General features: G+C 36.2%; 2 protein-coding genes across 2 annotated transcripts in view; one reads left to right on the top strand and one right to left on the bottom strand.

Annotated features, from left to right (window-relative positions):
- Positions 1–3,774: 3,774 nt before the first annotated feature.
- LOC129000763 (uncharacterized) lies at positions 3,775–18,542 on the top strand. The gene is made up of 8 exons (XM_054427750.1): positions 3,775–3,983; positions 6,371–6,495; positions 7,313–7,561; positions 13,283–13,514; positions 14,068–14,169; positions 15,234–15,373; positions 16,952–17,102; positions 17,654–18,542. Exons 2-8 carry the CDS (start codon positions 6,388–6,390, stop codon positions 17,695–17,697), a joined length of 1,026 nt encoding a protein of 341 aa, XP_054283725.1. The 5' UTR covers positions 3,775–3,983; positions 6,371–6,387; the 3' UTR covers positions 17,698–18,542.
- Positions 18,233–19,972, bottom strand: part of LOC129000762 (uncharacterized) — a 17,113-nt gene continuing 15,373 nt past the window's right edge. Inside the window, exon 12 of the mRNA XM_054427749.1 lies at positions 18,233–18,447. Within this exon, the coding sequence (XP_054283724.1) occupies positions 18,311–18,447 (137 nt within the window). The 3' untranslated portion in view covers positions 18,233–18,310. The remainder of the gene's footprint in view (positions 18,448–19,972) is intronic.

Raw genomic sequence — 19,972 nt, 5'->3', positions numbered from 1 at the left:
AAATTCGCCAGAAATTAATATTTAACATACACACACTCTTTCGAATCAACTCAACTACGTTCGTCAAGTAAAACTGGCTACAAATGCAACATTGAAATGGAATTTAGCTCTACTAATAGTCAAAGACACATATACAAACAGAAGACAACAAATGTACAAAATATGAAGAACCCAACTTGAAATTTAAAATAAATGCAGTTGTTAGATATTCTACCTTTGCAGTTGCAATAAATATGTGTATTTAAATTATGAAACATACTCTTGTTGGTTGTTTAGTTATACTTCTAACTATTGATACAACTAGACATTTCATACCTATATTAAAGTTGTCGCTAGTTTTAAATCAAAATCTATATAGTTGTGAGCCACCGTTCTTGTATACGAAATATGAAATTTGAAGGTTTTGGCAAGAATTGCTATGACAGGATATTATTTTGGAAATGCCATGTTCAGTGTTAAGTAAGTTGAGTGAATTATTTATAGCAGTAATTGAAATTACGTTGAAGTTAATCAGACCGATTTAAATACCTCCTCGTGGACGGTTTCAATTGAAAAGGGTTTTATTAAAACGCAAGTAATTATCTTAAACTGTTCTGAAAGATTGGGATCTAATGGTTTGGGTTCCAAATTGTAACATAAATTACATCACAACTCGCGATCCTTAACATTAAAACATTAATAATATAACATTCAGTATTTAATGATAAAATGGAAGTATGTTTCATACAAGCTTAATTTATGCAGCAAACTACTACCAGTTTACAGTTACTCATATATATAGGAAGCTTGTGGTACTATCTTCCCAAAATAAATTTCGTGTTCGGTAAATTTATTGCTATCAAAAACCACCAAAAACTGGTATCAAACTGGTATAAAAAATTTACTGGTAGTGATTTTTATTTGGATTATAATAAGCTCACACTAGTACACTTAATTCTGGTTATGACTAGAATTCTATTATTTACTATTATTGAAAAACAATATCCAAATGCTCCCAATTTATTCAATAAATAGATCAATAATGGAGTAGGTCTACCTATTTTTAATTAAGCATTAGGAAAAAAAGTGAACAACTTCCCATTTAAGCTAAGAGATTACTACTGATTAAATGAGAGACTAACTTGAATAGTTGTTTTATCAATCATTAATATAGGGTGGACCAATAAAATATGAACATAATAATCCATTGACAAGTTTTCCTATTCTAATAAACAATATGTAGGCCTATAGCCTACATAAATTACGGCACATAACTACCCTCAACTTCTGTAGTAGGGCTGCCTATATCTAGATTAGGTATAAGGTATTAAATATACCACCGTCCAAAGATTGTTTTTAGATGTTATTTAAAAACTGTTTAAGTATCAGAATGATGTTTTATTTTCTTTATTGATTGTATTTTCCGTAAAAATTTGAGCAACGGTCAACAAGGAATAAATAATCCATAAAGATTTAAATTAACATTATTGAATGAGTCCAATCAAAATTTAATGGCTTTGCATTCTGAGCAGTAAAATAGGATTCGACAGATAAATAACGAAGGTACTGGTAATCTTTATTTCGCAGAACAAGCTTTTTCTCTATGTTAATTAAATATTTTACTAGATTTCACACCAATGGCAATGGACGTGTTCAGGAGGAACACCTGTTACTGTAGTAATTAATCGAGCAAACCCGTAGCGATTTACAGGTAAAATTATCTGTCGATTGGTTGAGATGCAGTTTTATTTAATATAGTAGCTATTCTCATTCATTTGCTGAAGGGCTTATGTGTGGCGTGCAACTGGAATGGATTTCTGTAACAATGGTTTTTTTAAGAATCTTTTTACGAAAAAAATGTTAATGTTCAACAACATTTTTCTGTGCAATGCAATTGACAGAATTCAATTTTTCTGAATTTCTGGAACATCGTGTTAAATAGTTTAATTAATACTCTTCAAAAAAATACCAACTTTTTTTATTCTAAATTGTTTTTCAGCTGAGTTGAATAAACTTATAATTGAAAAAAAAACATTGCCCACAAATCTTACAAAAGAATCTAATTTTACTCCGATCTGGTGCGATTTAGAACACTTAGAGAGAAATGCAAAGACCTCGCTGCAACAGTTCAGGAAGACAAAGTTGAAGAGAGCATAAACCACTAATATTTCATCTTTCTGGTCACACGTAAGAAAATCTCAAATCCAGCCCTGCTATTCCTCAAACCTTATATCTGGTTAATACTACGAAGTATCTTTTATCTATGGTACTGTGGTGGCCGTAGACCCGTTGGATAAATGTGAAGCCTATGCCAAATAGCCTACTTTTCTTCTGTCTTCAGCTATTTCCTTTATTATTATCCTATTACCTGCCTATTCCTTTATGACTCTGGATAGATGGAGCAGTGTATAATATTTTTAGGTGTAACCGTGTTAAACAGTGTATTTTGAACTGCACAGTAACTGTGAAAGAGGTTATCCAGATATTAGAGTTCCACGATTCCAAAATAAGTGCTGGCCCTGACAACATACCACCCCTAGTGTTTATTTTAAACATTGTGCATCAATCTGTACTTGCAAAAAAAAACTACAGAACTATCGGTAATCTATCTTCACTGGAAAATGTCTGAGAGTGAAATCACAAAACAAATCGTTAATGTCTTCCATACGGTCACGGTAAAATCGAAAACATCGTTCGTGCATGGCAAAATCGTAAACATCCTCCACGGTCACGGCAAAATTGAGAAAACCATTCGTGGTCTTGGCAAAATTGTGCACATCCTCCAAGGTTAAGGTAAAATCGTGTACATTCTGTCGTGGTCACAGGACATCATCGTCTTCCACGATCACGCTAAAATCATTTATTTTCGATCGCGAATCTTCATAAACCCTATCCGTGGCCCTCGCGTAAATTTACGCGTTCGGCTCTGCACGACTCTACCCAAGCTTAGCCCGAAGCCCGATAATAATTTTTCTGCCCGTACGTTTCTCTCGTGCAAGCAGTTGATCTGACCAGACCCGAAAATATGGAGTACCTGCAGACCCCAAGTAAAAGGTACACTGGGCGATTAGGAATCAAGACCGGGAAACCCATGGTTTTCTGTCGGGAAAACTATAACAATTAGATAATTTTGCCTAGAAGTTCGCCATGCAACAACCCCATTTTTCCAGGTTGTGGAATGAAAAGAAAAAAATGTAAGATATACTTATTACTTACCGGTACATCAATTCCACTCAAAAATCCGAATGGTGAAATCAGGACATGTTTCGACTCATTACTGTAGTGTGTCATCATATAGGTACTAGTGAAGTATATTCACCAAATTGGCTTCCTCATGGTTCTTGATTACACAAAACATGAACACAACATATGTAGACATACAATAATAAAAATACTACAAAAAAGAAAGAAATAAAGAAGAAAAGAAAAAAATGATACTGTTGATACTAAAAACACATACGGACAAAGTCGCAGGCCTGCTGGGACGATCATACAGTCGTGCAGCGGTTCGGGGCCAGACTGACTGTTTCCTTGTAAGGAATAAAATAATAGAAAAGAAACACAAACACAGTAAAAGTATGTATTAGAGCCCCGCATAAATCCAAGGATGACACATATAATAATAAGGTAAGTATAGTAGTATGTTTAATAACGTTATGTTTAATCTATGATTGCACCGACATATATTTCTACCACATCACTACTATTGAGTACTGTACTTGAAGGTCTGTCACTGTCACTGTCTGTAGTCTTTCTGGTCTGCACCGCACCTGCAGCTGCAGTCTGCAGCACTGAGCAATCTCTGATCTAGATCTCTCTCTTAAATGCTGTTGCAGTTATGCTTTAATTTTTATCTAACTTAACGTTAATATTCATGATTGTACAGTTTGAGTTTACACAATAAATTGAATGTGTTTTACTATGATTTTATTAGTGTCACTAATTTTTAGTAGGCCTACCTAACAGGTTTTGGTGTTTTGATTCAATATCTTGCAATATTCATAGTAAGTAAGGGTTGTTTTGGCATTTATTTGTTATACTGTATCTATTTGATTTAGTTATTTACATTGGTTTCCATTACTAGGCTATATTGGGACACACAATTGTGTCTACAGAAAAGTCATAGGGTACTAGCCTATTCAATTCATGCTTTCATTTAAGATATAGGTAGGCCCTATTGCATTCACAGTCGAAACCTTTAGCCAAGTAAGTTAATTGTTAACCTTTATATGTCTCGTAACCCAAAGCCCAATAATTGTTATTAATTTTGAACCCAAAGCTAACACAACTCAATGACATCTCAGTTAAGCCTGATTTACATTGGTCGAGTAAGCTCGGCCCATTTACTTGGCCAGAGCTTACTGGTCGTGTTTTAGAAAATTGGGTTTAACTTACATCGGGGGTACAGTTTCTTAACTGGGCTATGCTAATATCGATTGAAACTATCAATTCGATTAGTAAACCTTCATGCGATTTTTTCACCATCAGCAAGTTTGGTTGGTTAGGTTAGGTTATGATAGTTTAATTTTATAATAGAAATATTTAAAAATATCGTTTATTAATCAATATTTTCAATTTGATAGTTTCAATTGATATTAGCATAGCCCAGTTAAGAAACTGTGCCCTACATCGGTATAGTTAAATCAGGGTACAGTTTCATAACTGGGCTATGCTAAGTAATATCGACTGAAACTATGGAGAATTGAAACTATTGATTAATAGGCTAATAGATATTTTTAAGTAGGTAGGCTACAGTATATCTATAAGGCCTACCTAAGTTATTAAATGAAACTGTCATAACCTAACCTAACTACCGGTAACCAAACTTGCTGATAATGAACAAATCGCATGAAGGTTTACTAATCGAACCGATAAGTTAGTTTAGATCGATATTAGCATAGCCCTGTTAGGAAACTGTACTGGTAGGCCTACCCTTAAATCGGCTGAGTTGACTAACTTGAAACATAAGTTTAATTGGTGATTAATTTACATATACAGTTGTGTAAATTATACGTAAAATGCCCTGTAAAATAGGTGTTACATTCCAAAGATGCTTGAAAAGGGTGTACAATTTGTTGGTTAGTTAGAGTAGGTTGATGAATTGGTGGGAGAGGAAAGAAATAGGGAATTTGGCAGATTTTTAAATTTTCATTAGTTCTTGGATCTATGTGGACCTGATGTTTTTAATTTTCTGTTTCCCTTCTTGTACTTCAAACCCTTCCTTACCTATACATTTTGCAAGGTTGTCAATTGCTGTTTAAGTGGCATTTGTCTGTTTTTGTAAAGGGCTTGTGAGATTTAACAGACATTCTTCATCACGATACAACTCAACAAACTTAAATGTTTCCTCTTTTGTTCACTGCATAAAAATATTATTTATATCAACTTTAAAATAACAAAAACATGTATAAGATTGCTAAAATGTGACTTGAGTAGTTGGCTATACTGAGAGTGGTGGGGGAGGGCAAGTGCTCAGGTTGAGTGACTGTCTCCCAGCCGAAACTACTTGACTTGTCCGCCAGCTGGGTCTGGCACTCGACTCGTTAAATTGTCTACACTGGTCATGTTGACGGTAGAGTACTGATTTAATCCCGGGCGATTAAAAAAAAGTAAAAGGGCCCTTTTACTCAACCAATGTAAACCAGGCTATATGATGTTTGATGTTATACAACTTAAAAGATAGGACTATGCTTCTCTGGGTTCGAAACAAAGGTAGGCTAGGTCTAATAATGTAAACTATTTCCTAAGTCTGTAATGTTTGATGTAAGTTAGGCTAACTGTGGACACAGAGAAGCAAGATGCACAACAGCACAAGATACAAAGCCAGGAACAACTAAGCGATTTTAACTTAGCCAGGCTATTTAATATCCAGACAAAGCATATCAAATATTGTTCTGGAAGTATGTGCAGCATTAGTTTGTACATTATCTTCTGCTGAAGAATGGGTTGAAGTTGCTGATGAATACCTAAGTAGTAGTGGCTATTCGACTACTGTCTAGGTGCTCTTGATGGTAAACACGTAGTGTTTCAGCCACCGTCGTATAGTTGACCACCTTTGCTCTCTGAACATTTGTTGAACGTTCGGCAAAGCGCCCACACTTAGTGAACATCAAAAATTCGCTGGCTGGCGAACAGCAATATGTTAGTGAAAATTGTTCAGCAAACATTGTTCGTCAAGTGTGGTTGCCCCTTTATAATCATTCAATATTTTTATAAAGTGTAGGCTATATATTTTCTATGTCATTGGCAACCTCATTTTTAAGGCTGATTGGTTGATATTTATTAATAAATTCTTTTTTCTAACAACTGTTACTTTTTGTATTTCATAAACAATTGGACGTAAGTAGGTGTACAAGATCACTCACCCATATATTTTAATATTTCCCCGCAGACCAATCATTGAGAACAATGGCAGCAACCACTAAGCCAGGCATGAGTCTGCTGGACCTTCCTGTGGAAATGGTGGAGAAAATACTCTCATATCTGTCGTATGACCAAGTAGCAAAATTGAGACTTGTAAGTAACCTATTAAATAAACAACTGCCTACATACCTATATTTACTAATAATTGTTTAAATTGGCCCACCTTCTTTTCTTTCTGTTTTCTTCTAAAAAAAGAGGTTGGCGACCTCTTTTTACCTTGCATTTGCCTGTCCACGTAGACTAACTGCCCTTGCGTGGATCGTATCCAGCAAAGCGAGGGACCTTCAGTCATCCGATCAAATAAAATTACTTTTCTTCAACCTTGCTTTCATTAAAAGACTAGGTCACATAAGAGAAGGATTACAAAACTCATAAATATTTGGGTTGGTAAGATTCATTGTTATTACTTATGATGATAATACCTTCTTGTCAATAATGGTTTTAAAAGCCCTAAACTCTGTGTACTGGACTAAAGGATGTCAGTTGGTTGGTGTGTGGGAATGACAATTAACATCTTCATATATAACTGTTAGGAAATCTGCATCCCTATCCACTTGTTGCAGAAGTAACATCTAAGCCTTTCACAAGTTTTTTTTAAGTTAGTACAGTGGCATCGCCCTCTCTGACCTCATCTCTCATGTTTCGCTTTTTCTCTTCAACTAATATAGGCTAATAGGTATATGCCCATATTATTATTATTAATTAATTTGATAACCACTATAAGAACAAACTTCTTGAGCCAACAAATATGCCTTGCTCAAAATTAAAACACTGTTAAATATTATCTAGGCCCTAGGCCTATTCTTAAAACTTTATAATTTTTGATAATAAGTCATTAAATGTACCTGATAGGCTGATAGTGACCCATATATCGTACACTTAATCCTACAAAGTTATGTTGTTTTTTCAGGTCAACCGAACATTCAATGCCATTTGCGGTAATAGACTGAACCAAGGGATGGATTTGGTAAAAAACTATCACATTAAATGCCACAAGGCAGTGAAGGCCAAGTTACCACGTAGAGAGTCTGAGCGAAGACATCACCCGTTGTCTAGACACATAGACATACTGATGGCAGTGGAGACTAGGTTGTCTATGTTGGATATGACTTTCACTAAGTACATTGATTTCGACGAATGCTGCTTCATTCCTGGAAAGGTGGGTGTGATAGATGTAATAAGTAGGCTATATTACATTACAAAGCCGTAAAGTAGGTGTTTACAGTACAAGCATATTCCCCCGTATAAACTTTCCGAACATTGGATTTCATGTAAGTGTAAGTACACCTTCTCTGATGATTCAAACTATAGCAACAATACTATAGACAAGTAAAACACAACGAATACGTACAGTCACAACACCGTTTAATACACAGTACATTTTATGAAAGTGCCATGAGCCAGACCAAACATGTGAAATATTATTATTGTCTCGCTTCATTCTTACTCCGGTTATACTGTTTTCTGTGAAAAAATCATGCAATTACAATGATAATATTTTTTGTAATAGCCTATTCCAGTTTCAATAGCTTGAATTACAATGATACCTAACCTTTTTTTCCCTGCACCCTTTAGATAGTAGTTTGTATTTTGCTCTTTTAGAGGAAATCTACCTTGATATATCTGACACCATTTATGCCTTTCCTACAACATGGCAAAGGCCTTTTACCTCCTTGAGCATGGTATTCTTCTGAATGAGCTGCAAGCTCTTAGAATTTCTGGAAATCCTCTGCGATGGATATCTTCCTATTTTAAAGATTGACATATATATGATAGTCCTTAAAGCACAGGGGTCCTGACAACATCCTCCGGACATGCAAGTCATCTCCTTCCCCAGCATTGGACAACGGTGTCCAGTGGGATCGAACCTTTGGTTCATTCTGATTGTAGTGCCTGACGACTACTTACCTGTATATAAATCTTTATTTTAACAGATGATATTTATTTGTTTACTAATTCATTCAATTATTATTGTTCACTTTAACTTTTTACTAAATACACGTATTTTTACTCTTGTCTAGCATTTGTGAGTTCACAACTTCAATTGGTGACCCCGACGTGATCCGAAATGTCAAACGGAGAACAATCAGTACACAGAATTCAAGTCAAGATCCCTCCTTTCTGGCACTCAGATCCAGAATTGTGGTTTGCACAAATCGAAACCCAGTTTTCTCTAGCGGGGATCACGGTCGACGAAACTAAGTTCTATTACGTCTGCGGTAACCTAGATGCGAAATACGCAGCGGAAGTGAGGGATATCCTCACCAACCCTCCAGCAGAAGAAAAGTACAACAAATTAAAAAAAGAACTTATAAAACGGTTTACCTTGACCCAGGAACAGAAGACGAAACAACTTTTGGAACGAGAAGAGTTAGGTGATCGGAAACCATCACAGTTCCTGAGGCACATGCGTACTCTAGCCGGAACCATGATACCTGATCCACTACTGAAGTTTCAATGGCTTAGCCGTCTTCCTTCAGCAACACAAGCCATCTTGGTAACACAAAAGGCTGCAGACCTCGATACACTGGCGGAGCTTGCGGAAGTGTCCATGAAGTCAGTCCTCACCATCAAGTATCGGAGGCGTCCTTATCAGCTCCCTCGATGGAAGAAATGATGGAACGCTTTACAACCACGTTGACATCAAATATTAGACACAGAAAAATTTCAACAAGAAATAGCAGGAATCAAAGAAGACATGAGACGTCCAAAATTCCACAAGACATCAGACACATATCCTCGTAGACGATCATGGCAATGCTCCAAGAATCGATTTGATCGCCATGACGTCTGTTGGTATCACTGGCGGTTCGGCGACGCAGCAACGAAGTGCACCGACCCTTGCAGATTCAAAGGAAGCAGATCGGGAAACGACCCAGGGAGTCTCTAATGGCGACAAGCGACTCCGACCTCACATGTTCCCGTCGCCTATTTGTCACCGATAAGGTAACCAAACAACAATTTCTAGTTGACACGGGAGCTGATGTATGCGTCTACCCTCGTAATATGTTAGATAAAAAAAGACCTAAGACTGACTATACTCTATATGCAGCTAATAATACTGAGATTACGACGTATGGTCTTGTATCTTTGCCTTTGGACTTTGGTCTACGCCGCTCATTTGTTTGGCGTTTCATCGTAGGTGATGTATCCAAACCAATAATAGGGGTAGACTTTCTACACTATTATGATCTGCTTGTTGATGTACGACGTCAATGTTTAGTTGACCAGTCAACTTCGTTTTTTTCCAAAGGTCAACCTCCTTCAGTTCATTTAGTGAGTAGTGTCAAAACTATTAAGTCTTGTCAACAGACAGTTTTCTCTCAATTACTTCATGAATACCCAAACCTCACCAGACCTTCAGGTAAACCTGATTGTACTTCCAAACATGACACAGAACATCATATTGAGACAACACCAGGACCTCCGGTGTTCAGTAAACCCCGCCGCCTGGCACCGGATAAATTTAAACTCGCCAAAAAAGAATTTGAATCCATGGTTCAACTAGGTATAGCTAGACCCTCTTCTAGTTGCTGGTCTTCTCCCCTTCACATGGTTCCCAAAAAAGGCGATGAGTGGAGGCCATGTGGAGATTACAGGGCTTTGAATGCTAGAACTATCCCTGATCGGTACACTGTTCCCCATATTCAAGATTTCTCTCACCAACTTCATGGTAAGACAATATTCACCACCTTAGATCTTGTTAAGGCTTATCACCAGATTCCGGTTGCTGCTGAGGATGTCCACAAGACAGCAATTACCACACCTTTTGGCCTGTTCGAATTCCCTTACATGTCATTTGGACTATGCAATGCTGCTCAAACGTTTCAACGCTTTATAGATGGCGTACTTAGGGGCTTAGACTTCTGCTACGCTTACATCGACGATATCCTAGTAGCTTCAGAGTCAGAAGAACAACACGTATTACACTTAAAACAGCTCTTTGACCGTTTTTCTACTTATGGGATCCTCATTAACCCAAGTAAGTGTGTTCTAGGAACATCAGTCGTTAACTTTCTAGGGTATGAAGTATCTGGAGAAGGTATCAAACCTTTGCCAGAAAAGGTTAGAGTCATCAACTCATATCCTAAACCTAAAACAGTTAAGGAACTAAGGAGGTTTATTGGCATGATAAATTTTTATCGAAGGTTTTTGCCTAACACGGCGGAGCATCAAAGCTTACTAAACGAACTCCTGAAGGCTAATGTGAAGGGAAATTCACCTGTCAACTGGACCACTGCAAGTAATGAAGCATTTGAGGCTTGCAAGCAAAGCCTTAGTAAAGCTGTGATGCTGTCTCACCCTGTACCAGATGCTCAATTGGCCATTTTCTGCGATTCTTCCGCCCATACTGTGGGGTGTGCGTTGCAGCAAAAGATAGGTGATAGCTGGCAGCCGTTGGCCTTTTTCTCAAAAAAATTAACCTCTGCTGAACAAAATTACAGTGCCTACGACAGAGAGTTGACAGCAATATATTTATCAGTAAAGTACTTCAAACATATGTTAGAAGGTAGGCAGTTTACCATTTTCACAGATCACAAGCCACTCACTTTTGCATTTAAGCAAAAAGCTGACAAATGCTCTCCCCGCCAATTTCGTCACTTGGAATACATTGGGCAGTATTCAACGGACATCCGTCACATCTCTGGACAAGGTAATGTGGTAGCTGACACCCTCTCCAGAATTGAGACGATTGCCGTTCCATTGGACTATCAGGCATTAGCAGACTCACAGAGCAAAGATGAAGAGTTAATACGTCACATGCAGTCTGATTCCAGCCTGAAACTTCGACAGATCCCAATACCAGGAACACAGGTTTTGCTTTACTGTGACATATCTACTCCCATCCCTCGTCCCTTCATCACAAGGCCATTTCGACAAACCGTTTTTAACAGTTTACATAATCTCTCCCACCCAGGTATTAAAGCTTCATTGAAACTTGTCAGTCAACGTTTTGTCTGGCCTTCAATGAACTCTGACTGCCGTCGATGGGCCCGTTCTTGTATGGCATGCCAAAAGTCCAAGATATCACGTCACAACTGGACTCCTGTAGGTATGTTTGCTCCTCCATCTTCCAGGTTTGAGCACATACACATTGACCTTGTTGGTCCACTACCTGTCTCCGAAGGTTACAGGTACTGTTTGACCTGTGTTGATCGTTTCTCAAGGTGGCCAGAAGCAGTACCAATCGAAAACATAGAAGCAGAAACTGTAGCACGAGCACTTTTTACCACTTGGATTTCTAGATACGGAACACCACTACGAATTACAACAGATCAAGGTCGGCAATTTGAGTCAAGCCTGTTGAAACACCTAGGAGATTTGTTAGGTTCGACTCGTCTCAGAACAACTTCCTATCACCCATCGTCAAATGGACTAGTTGAACGTTTTTACCGTCAACTGAAGGCAGCCATCAGATGCCACGCAACAGCTTGATGGACTGAGGTATTGCCCGTCATACTTTTGGGAATACGGACAGCATGGCGTGATGATCTACAAGCTTCTTCAGCTGAACTCCTGTATGGTCAACCACTTCGCCTACCTGGAGAGTTCCTTACACTTAGCGATTCCAACCATGAACTTGAACCACAAAGTTTTGCCAAAAATCTGCGTCAACATTTCAACAACTTAAGACCAGTTGATGGAACAAGACATGGAGGTAGGACGCCATTCGTGTTCAAGGATCTCAACACATGCACTCATGTCTTCGTACGTACCGACATTTCTAAGGGTGCACTCGATCCCCCCTACTCAGGTCCTTACCTCGTCATTAGGAGATCTGACAAGACTGCAGTAATTCGGATTCGAGGCAATGATGTAACCATTTCAATGGATCGACTTAAGCCAGTCTATTCCTTACAACTCGACCATGATGACACCAGCGTTTCCAGAGGCACCATAACTACTACTGCTCCCTTTTCTCATTCTGACATTCAACAACGAGGTACCTCGACATCTAAACCTATTCTGAGATCTACACCATTAACTACGCGCTCTGGGAGGCAAGTTCATTTTCCAGTACGGTTCCAGAGTTGATTTTTTTTGTGTTTGCTCAACTACACAGCTCAACCACTGGCACGGGGGTACTGTAGTGCCTGACGACTACTTACCTGTATATAAATCTTTATTTTAACAGATGATATTTATTTGTTTACTAATTCATTCAATTATTATTGTTCACTTTAACTTTTTACTAAATACACGTATTTTTACTCTTGTCTAGCATTTGTGAGTTCACAACTTCACTGATATTTTACAAGAATCACTTGAATGGTTCCTACCCCTTCTGGAAACATTCCCCCCTCTGGTTTTTGCTGATTACGTTCATTGTCTCATTTCAAGCCCTAAGTGAAACATTACAATTGAAAACCCCCTTGCTGGCTTGCTTAAAATGTCCACTTGGTGAATCGGGCACTTTTAAATTCTGAACAAAAAATAATTCAAGAAATGTTATAACAGATAGCCTGGTTGTTGCTTAACTTGTAGTGAAACTAAATCCCCGGGCCTACTCATTCAAGTAAGTACCCAAGTACAGTATTCAGTATTCACTCAATGCACATTTCACCATCTTGTGACGCATCTTCAGAGGTTTTAATTGTACTATTACACTAACTTTAATGACTATTGTTCATATCTACAAATATTTATCTGCAGTCTGAGCAACGAAATGGAGGAAGCACCTCCTACCATCATTACAACTTCGGCGCAAGTCCGCCGTCGTTCTACAGTGAATACAAACTACTATTTCAAGAACGCAAGAAACAAAAATAAAGGTGATAATTTTAGCCTTAACATGAGTTGGCTAAGAAATGTTGTTATTGTACTGATTAATTTTAGGCTTTCAATTAAATTAATAATACGAAGAATGTGGATGTTAAAGGTCCTAGACGAAGCCCTCAAAGTTATCCGTATGGTCTACAGTTGCTCAATACCACTGCCTTCCTCGGGTCCCCAACCACAGTACCCGATTTTGCCTCGTCCTCACGAATTTCTTCAAGAGTATCGCGACGTCTCATCAATGGCCATGGAACATTTTGATGAAAAAATACTCCCCAGAATACGGGAGAAAATGCTAAAGAAAACCACCTGGACGCGTCTGCAGAATTGGAACAGTAAGTTGACCTAAGTTTTCAAGTTGTGTGCATACTTCTTTACCTAGTGTCTTTTTATCAAGCTATAACTCATTTATTAAGCCAAGTACAGGAGTGTGTTTTAGCCGCTCTACAAACATTATATTTATATTTTGTTTTATATTTTTTTTACATTGATAAATGTGTAACAAACACTTAAGACAAGACACAGTGAAGTAGTATGCAGAAAACACATTTAAATGTTTGTCGTTTGAGTATCTTCAGTAGCAGATTTTATACTCTGATGTGTTTGACAAGAGTGTTGTCAGCCTAAAGTATTTAAGCAAACCAAAGGATACTGTCCTTTGTACTCTTATTGAGAAACTGTATGGTGTCTTCATCTGGATCTTTTGTCTTTCTTCTACTATAATCAGCATAAAAATGACTACCATTTGCTTTAATTTTTCTTTGTTGTCCTTTTGTCAACTCAACGAAATATTTTTTGTATTGAGTCACATCAACAATCTAAATAAAACATGAGTTTTCTGAAAGTGATTCTGTTCTGTATTGAATACATTGAGCTTTTTGTTTTCAGATTACAAACTTCCAATTAATAAACGGTTCAAATGTTTGGAAAGCACTTGGGTTCGACATCAGCCAAGTTTTATTGCCGATGTTAAAGAATTACAATCTAATGGTAAGTTGTAGTAGTGTTTGAAATACTTTCTAACATAAACAATGTAACATCAAAAATTTGATTTCACTTGTCTCGTTGTATACCTAATGTTCCTGTCTGGCGAATGATCCGTCTATTGGGTCTGATGATGATTGGAGTGTCGAATCAAAATCGATCACCACTTACCATCTTTCATATGTATTCACCATCTTGTGAGTATAAGTGAAAATATTTTATTACTAGTGTTATTAGACGTATATCCTTTTTTCAGGTAATTTAACAACATGTACGATGCTGATCAAGAAGTTATACAATACAGATCGATAATACAGTTGCTTTTTCCATGTGCATTATCAATCTTAAACATGGGTTGCGTTTTTGAGGGAAACATGTTGAATTTTATTCACAATAAATTCTTGATAATACTGAACCATAAAGGCCATTTCCACTGGCGTCCTGGACTTCCGGTTTAAACAAATTTTTGTTTTTGTTTAAACAAATCGCTGGCCCCTGCTATGAAATGAGACCATTCACAGTCAGCGATGGTCTCGTGTGAATCCATTATGTGATGGTACTCACCAAAACTCATTCGTATTTTATTATTAGGATGAATCCACTTATTTCTTTTCATAACCGAGTATAATAAAACTAGGTCATCATCACTATCGCTATCACTCAGTTCGTTAATCCAAGGAACGTAAAACCCAGGCTTACACCAAGGAACTTGCGGATAAGACATATTTGCACATGTAAAACAAAATGCACGAATAACAATAATAATAATCAATGAGGTGAGGTAATAAGTGAGATTGTTACTGTTTTGACTCCAAATTAACAAGTGGACGCTTTGAAAGTTTCTGTGCGGTGTGGAAGGCCCACGTACTGGACGTCAAGCACGCCGGTGTGAAAGGCCTTAAATGCAATATGCATATAAGCTAATGGAGAGGAAGCAAGACTGCCTACTTATGAGCTGCTTTTGTCTGTTTACAGTGACTCTTGGGTAAAAAGAAAAAAAACTGTATGAGTGTTTAAAAATAACCATATAAGAATAAGTAAAAGTTATGGTAAACTATTCAATTTTTCAGTTAACAAGTCAAGTTTGGTGAAGAAGAAGACAGCCACAGCAACCAGCCCTCCTAGTAATGCTGTGTTGTATAAGCTGTACCAATCCGCGGAGAAGCATAACCAAAGATTCAGGCATACCTTAAAAAAAATTAAACATGAGGTGAGTTTTTTTATTTATTTGTTCGTAAATGTGATAAAAAACACACCACATGTCTGTGGGGAGTGATTTCTGTAGATGATTTATCATACGTTTTCGATTACTGCAACCATCCACATTGTTTTGACAAAATACAGTAGACCCTCATTTATACTTGATAATGGGTGGCTGAGTAATCGTGGGTAATCAAAATCTTTCTTCAGAATCAAATTAAATTAAAACACACACAATATTTCATTTATCAACTCATTGGTTAATTAGTTCCATTGGTGGATGGTGGAGTTTACTATGGAAACAAGGTAATCTGCCTGCAAGATGATGGTTCTTCTTGGTCTTGCTGTATATTACTTCCATTTAACTGACACACTATATATATTTTTTTGCAATCGTAGTTATTCTGCAGTGTGGTTACTGTAATCCACTCGTAGATAATATGAAGTCTATTGTAATTCCTTTGACTGAAATATATATGCAGTAATACATCACTGAAGGGAAGGGCCAGACAGTTGTATTTTTCAAAAAACATTCATTATCTTATCGCTTTAGGCTTCTTTTATGCACCGCAGTATGGCCCGCTCCATTGTAGCCGTCCACAAGTCCAGAGTGCCAGACTTACAAACTGTTACTTTGTCGTGATTTGAAGTTACATTGGGTCTTGTAGGAGCATTTATGCACAGTGGCGGGGTTCAAGTTGTAAGTGCTGCCAACCCTCCTTGTCCGGTAAATACAGTAAATATTTTTTTTTTTTTTTTACTTTTGTTAACATCCTTGATTCTAACTGATATTTTATGATTATACTACCTAAACACGGATATATCTAGTAATAAATGTAAACTAACATATTTTACAAATTATTTTGAGTTTAGACAGAAAGGTGTTAACTGTTATCACTCAAGAGTCCATGTTACCCGTTAGTAACTGACTAAGGTTGGTAGTACTTACTGCCCCTTCCACCTAGGTGACAAAAAAAATTAGCAAGTTGAGAATTTTGGCAGTCGCTTGTCTTTAGTAAGGCATCACAAACCGCTGCCCCTGTGCATAACTGATTTTGTATGTCAGGCCTCTTAGCCTAAAAGACGTATTTAGTTCCTCGATAAATTAACACTGAAATAATTCAGTAGCTACTCTTTTCTGTTGTGTGCAGAATATCTATAAAGCACAAGGTCATTATAATATCTCTTAAATATTGGCTAATAATGATGTCTGTGGCCTCAGAAGGCATAAGTCATGTTATCTGAATCTATACTAGTTAGTAATTTATCTAGATTCAATGGATCCAAACTTTATATGTATTGTTTGTTGGTATCCCTATTCTTTAACCAATAAGCGATGCTGTCATCCGTAAAAAAATGATATATCTACTTTAATTTACTAATTACAGAATGTGTAGATGCTTGCATTGTATCACATTTTAGTCCCTTGCATTTTTTCCCATACAGTTTATGCATATTCTTTTTTGTAAAAAATCCAACTATCTGAAATGCTATTTCATCTAAATTGCTTAGTTTGATTTGAACCCTTCTAATCAGAAAATGCTACATATTTTGTTTGCTAACAAGTAACCAGATTGTATTTGTGCAGAGATGTGTGCTGAACAGACGTTTAATTCGACAACAGAATTCAATTGTACGTCTACGAAGGGAACTGCAAGAAGCGAGAGCTGAAATGAGTGTTATGAGCAAAGATATCAACCAGATCAAGCTGGAGATCACTCCTTCCAGAGTAGCTAATGGTCAGTTGTAGCGATGAAAACTATTTATCTAATTAAAATGGACGAATAAGCATTTTATCTAACGACATCATTACTAAAACAAAAGAAAATAATCAGTCCATGTAATCTTCTAACATGAAAAATATGGTTGACTAATAACATAACACTATTATATCTCCCTTTGCTTTAACTAACCTGTAGAATTGTTCTCAAGCTCTTTCCAGAATAGACAGTAGAGAATCAGAGGACAATTCACCTTTAGCTCAGAAAACCTGATCTTTCAATTGGAATGCACCCAGTGCACATTACGTAAAAAATGAATTGACACCGTCATTAGGTTAAAACTAACAAAAAAACCATAGCACAACATGCCCAAACCCACTACCTCAAATTAGTGAACATCAAAAATCGTGAATTGAATATCAATGTACTGTACTTGTGTTACTTCTCCTAAATAAAAGTGAATAAATTCAGCATTAACCATTTACTATTAAACATCCATTGGACCGCTTAGACTTCTTCACCAAAAGATCAATACACCAAACCTAAGTGTATTTTTCTTGTGTTTTTAGGATTGAAGAGGAAAAGAGAGGAGTGTGAAGAAACCTGTGATTAACGGTAACATTTTCAGTTGATGCAGTTTCACTCGAAGATTAGATGAGAACGAACTTTCATATTGTAGTTATAAAAGTAGAACACCACAAATTGAGGAGTGTATTATACCACTTTTGTAAATACTTTTTTTCACAGCCTACACATGTATTTTTTCAGTACCGTGTAGGATAGAGTTTTAATCTTATTTATTTATTGTTTTTGTAAAGTAGTTAAAGGTTTTATATGTTTTACACTTTAGGGGTGGTTCCAAATTTAGAACCACAAATTAGGAAATGTGCTATCTTGTTTGTTTTCTATGTTATTTGTAAATCTTTTCCACATCTTCAGAGATTATGTCAATATGTAGGATAAAGTTTATAACCATATTTTTATTTTGTGAAGTAGGTCAGAGTTTAAAATTATTTTACGTTTAAGTAATGAAGGTTTAACATTGGGACTTTATCATAAATTGAATCGATTAGTTTACTAACCTAGTTATAAATAATCTCAAAACTCATAATGCTAAGTGTAATAAAAGGTCAATAAAACACTAAAAATATTGTATAATAAATAAATATTGATTTTATTCAGTTTTAGGTTATATTTAATAAAAGGCCCCACACATAGAACATTTTTTAACTTTCATTTACTATTTGAACTTTGATTTTTGCCTCTTGGATTAAATCGGCCAGAAAGTCTTCCACAACTATCCGCAGTACTTTTTGCTGGGCTTCATTTATTACATCTTCAACAAGAACTTTGGCTTGATTTTCTGTAAATTGACAAAATTATATTAATGCATAAGCTTAAATATTATGTACCGGGTATGGGAATCTCAAAATATATTGTTTGTGTTTTAACAGCTTTCTTTGCCTCCCTGTCTATAAACCTAATGCAATACCTAGGGGTTTCATTTACATACCCTTTCCATCCGTCCTGCTCAACTGATTTTTAAATTTGAGGTGTAATTTTAAAGCTTACAAACTGTTGGCCCGTCCTCGGTACGGGAATCAAGCAGTCCATTTAAACTGTATATAGTTATATCAATATGTCTATTCCTAATTCAAGCTTAGTTTAAGCAGTTCAAAATTTATTGTAAAGAAAAAGCTGCCAAGATTAATTAAAACTTGGATCGTTGTTAATTTTCCAACCTTTCCTCAAAAATTTGGGTGGTAAAACAATTTTGATAAGCTTTCTTTTTTAAGCTTCGATTCGTATACAGCAATGGTTATAGAATCTTACTTAATTTCTATAATCAATGACAAAATCACAGAGTAAATAAACTGTTAGTTATATCAAATTATATTGTACTAAAACAAACTAAAGATTTTTTAGACTGTTCAAAATATAAATTAGAACATCTATTATTTTACTATGTATATTTAAATTAAGTATAAATAACACATAGTATAAATAAGTCAATTCATTTTCAATTTTATCCAAATGCTGAATTTGTGTCGAAAACGCTGAATGTTCACAGCTGTTACGTTAAGTAAATTGTATTATACCAAAATATAGAATAGAATGTCAACATCGACTGCTAGACTTTTTAAAATTTAAAACTTAATTTCTAAAATCTAAAACCCTAAACTAAAATTATGGCTTCGACATTCCCTAGTTCTCAAAATTATCTTTTCATCACTCCTTAACGAAAGTAAGTATTTTCGATAACAGCTGACATCAATGAAAGTAGTCGTTTCCCAACCTCTAATTTAGGGCGAGGGAAAATCGATCAGCTGATTTTCTCTCGCTCTAAATTTACTTTCCCTCGCTCTCAATTAGTTCTCCATTTATTCACTACGCGCTAGTGTTTTGTTACGGTTTAATTTAATGATTTTAATCAGCTGTATGTATTTTTAAAAGTTGTGTTATTCTTTTATTTGGATGTTTGAACAAAATTTATTGAGAAATATACGTAGGTTTCTTTTTGGTTTTTTATTTTATTTTGATGTTCCATCAAATTAATTGAGAAATAAAATATTTTTAATATTACTGAGGTCTGCTATTCTGTGTTTGTGTATTTTTGCGTCGTGGTGAAAAGTACCGTTCATAACTCGTACCGAAAGTTATTATCCGACACTTGCTCCATTATTCCCGTCCTCAGCTTCGCCTCGTACATGAAAATAGCTCTCACATCTTCGCCTCAAACAAAAACTTGAGCGCGCAACGGAAAATGCCACTTTTGGTCCTAGTAATGAAATATACTATTCTTTCAACACAAAAATTATGAAAATCCATCAAATAGTTGATTCAGAGCAGAAACAAAATAATTACGTGATAAAGGTAGAAGTGGAAGA

Source organism: Macrosteles quadrilineatus, unplaced genomic scaffold (assembly GCF_028750875.1).
Source record: "Macrosteles quadrilineatus isolate MER2022 unplaced genomic scaffold, UCM_ALF_1.0 Scaffold_8__2_contigs__length_117827958, whole genome shotgun sequence".
Taxonomy (NCBI): domain Eukaryota; kingdom Metazoa; phylum Arthropoda; class Insecta; order Hemiptera; family Cicadellidae; genus Macrosteles; species Macrosteles quadrilineatus.
Note: the sequence above shows the minus strand (reverse complement) of the source record. Positions and strands in the feature narration are given on the sequence as shown.

Bases quoted from the DNA above. Each gene is read 5' to 3' on its own strand.
- LOC129000763 (XM_054427750.1), top strand. From the start codon at position 6,388: ATGGCAGCAACCACTAAGCCAGGCATGAGTCTGCTGGACCTTCCTGTG. The intron at 14,170-15,233 runs GTAAGTTGTAGT...TCAATTTTTCAG, and splicing joins TAAAGAATTACAATCTAATG to TTAACAAGTCAAGTTTGGTG. The intron at 15,374-16,951 runs GTGAGTTTTTTT...GTATTTGTGCAG, and splicing joins TAAAAAAAATTAAACATGAG to AGATGTGTGCTGAACAGACG.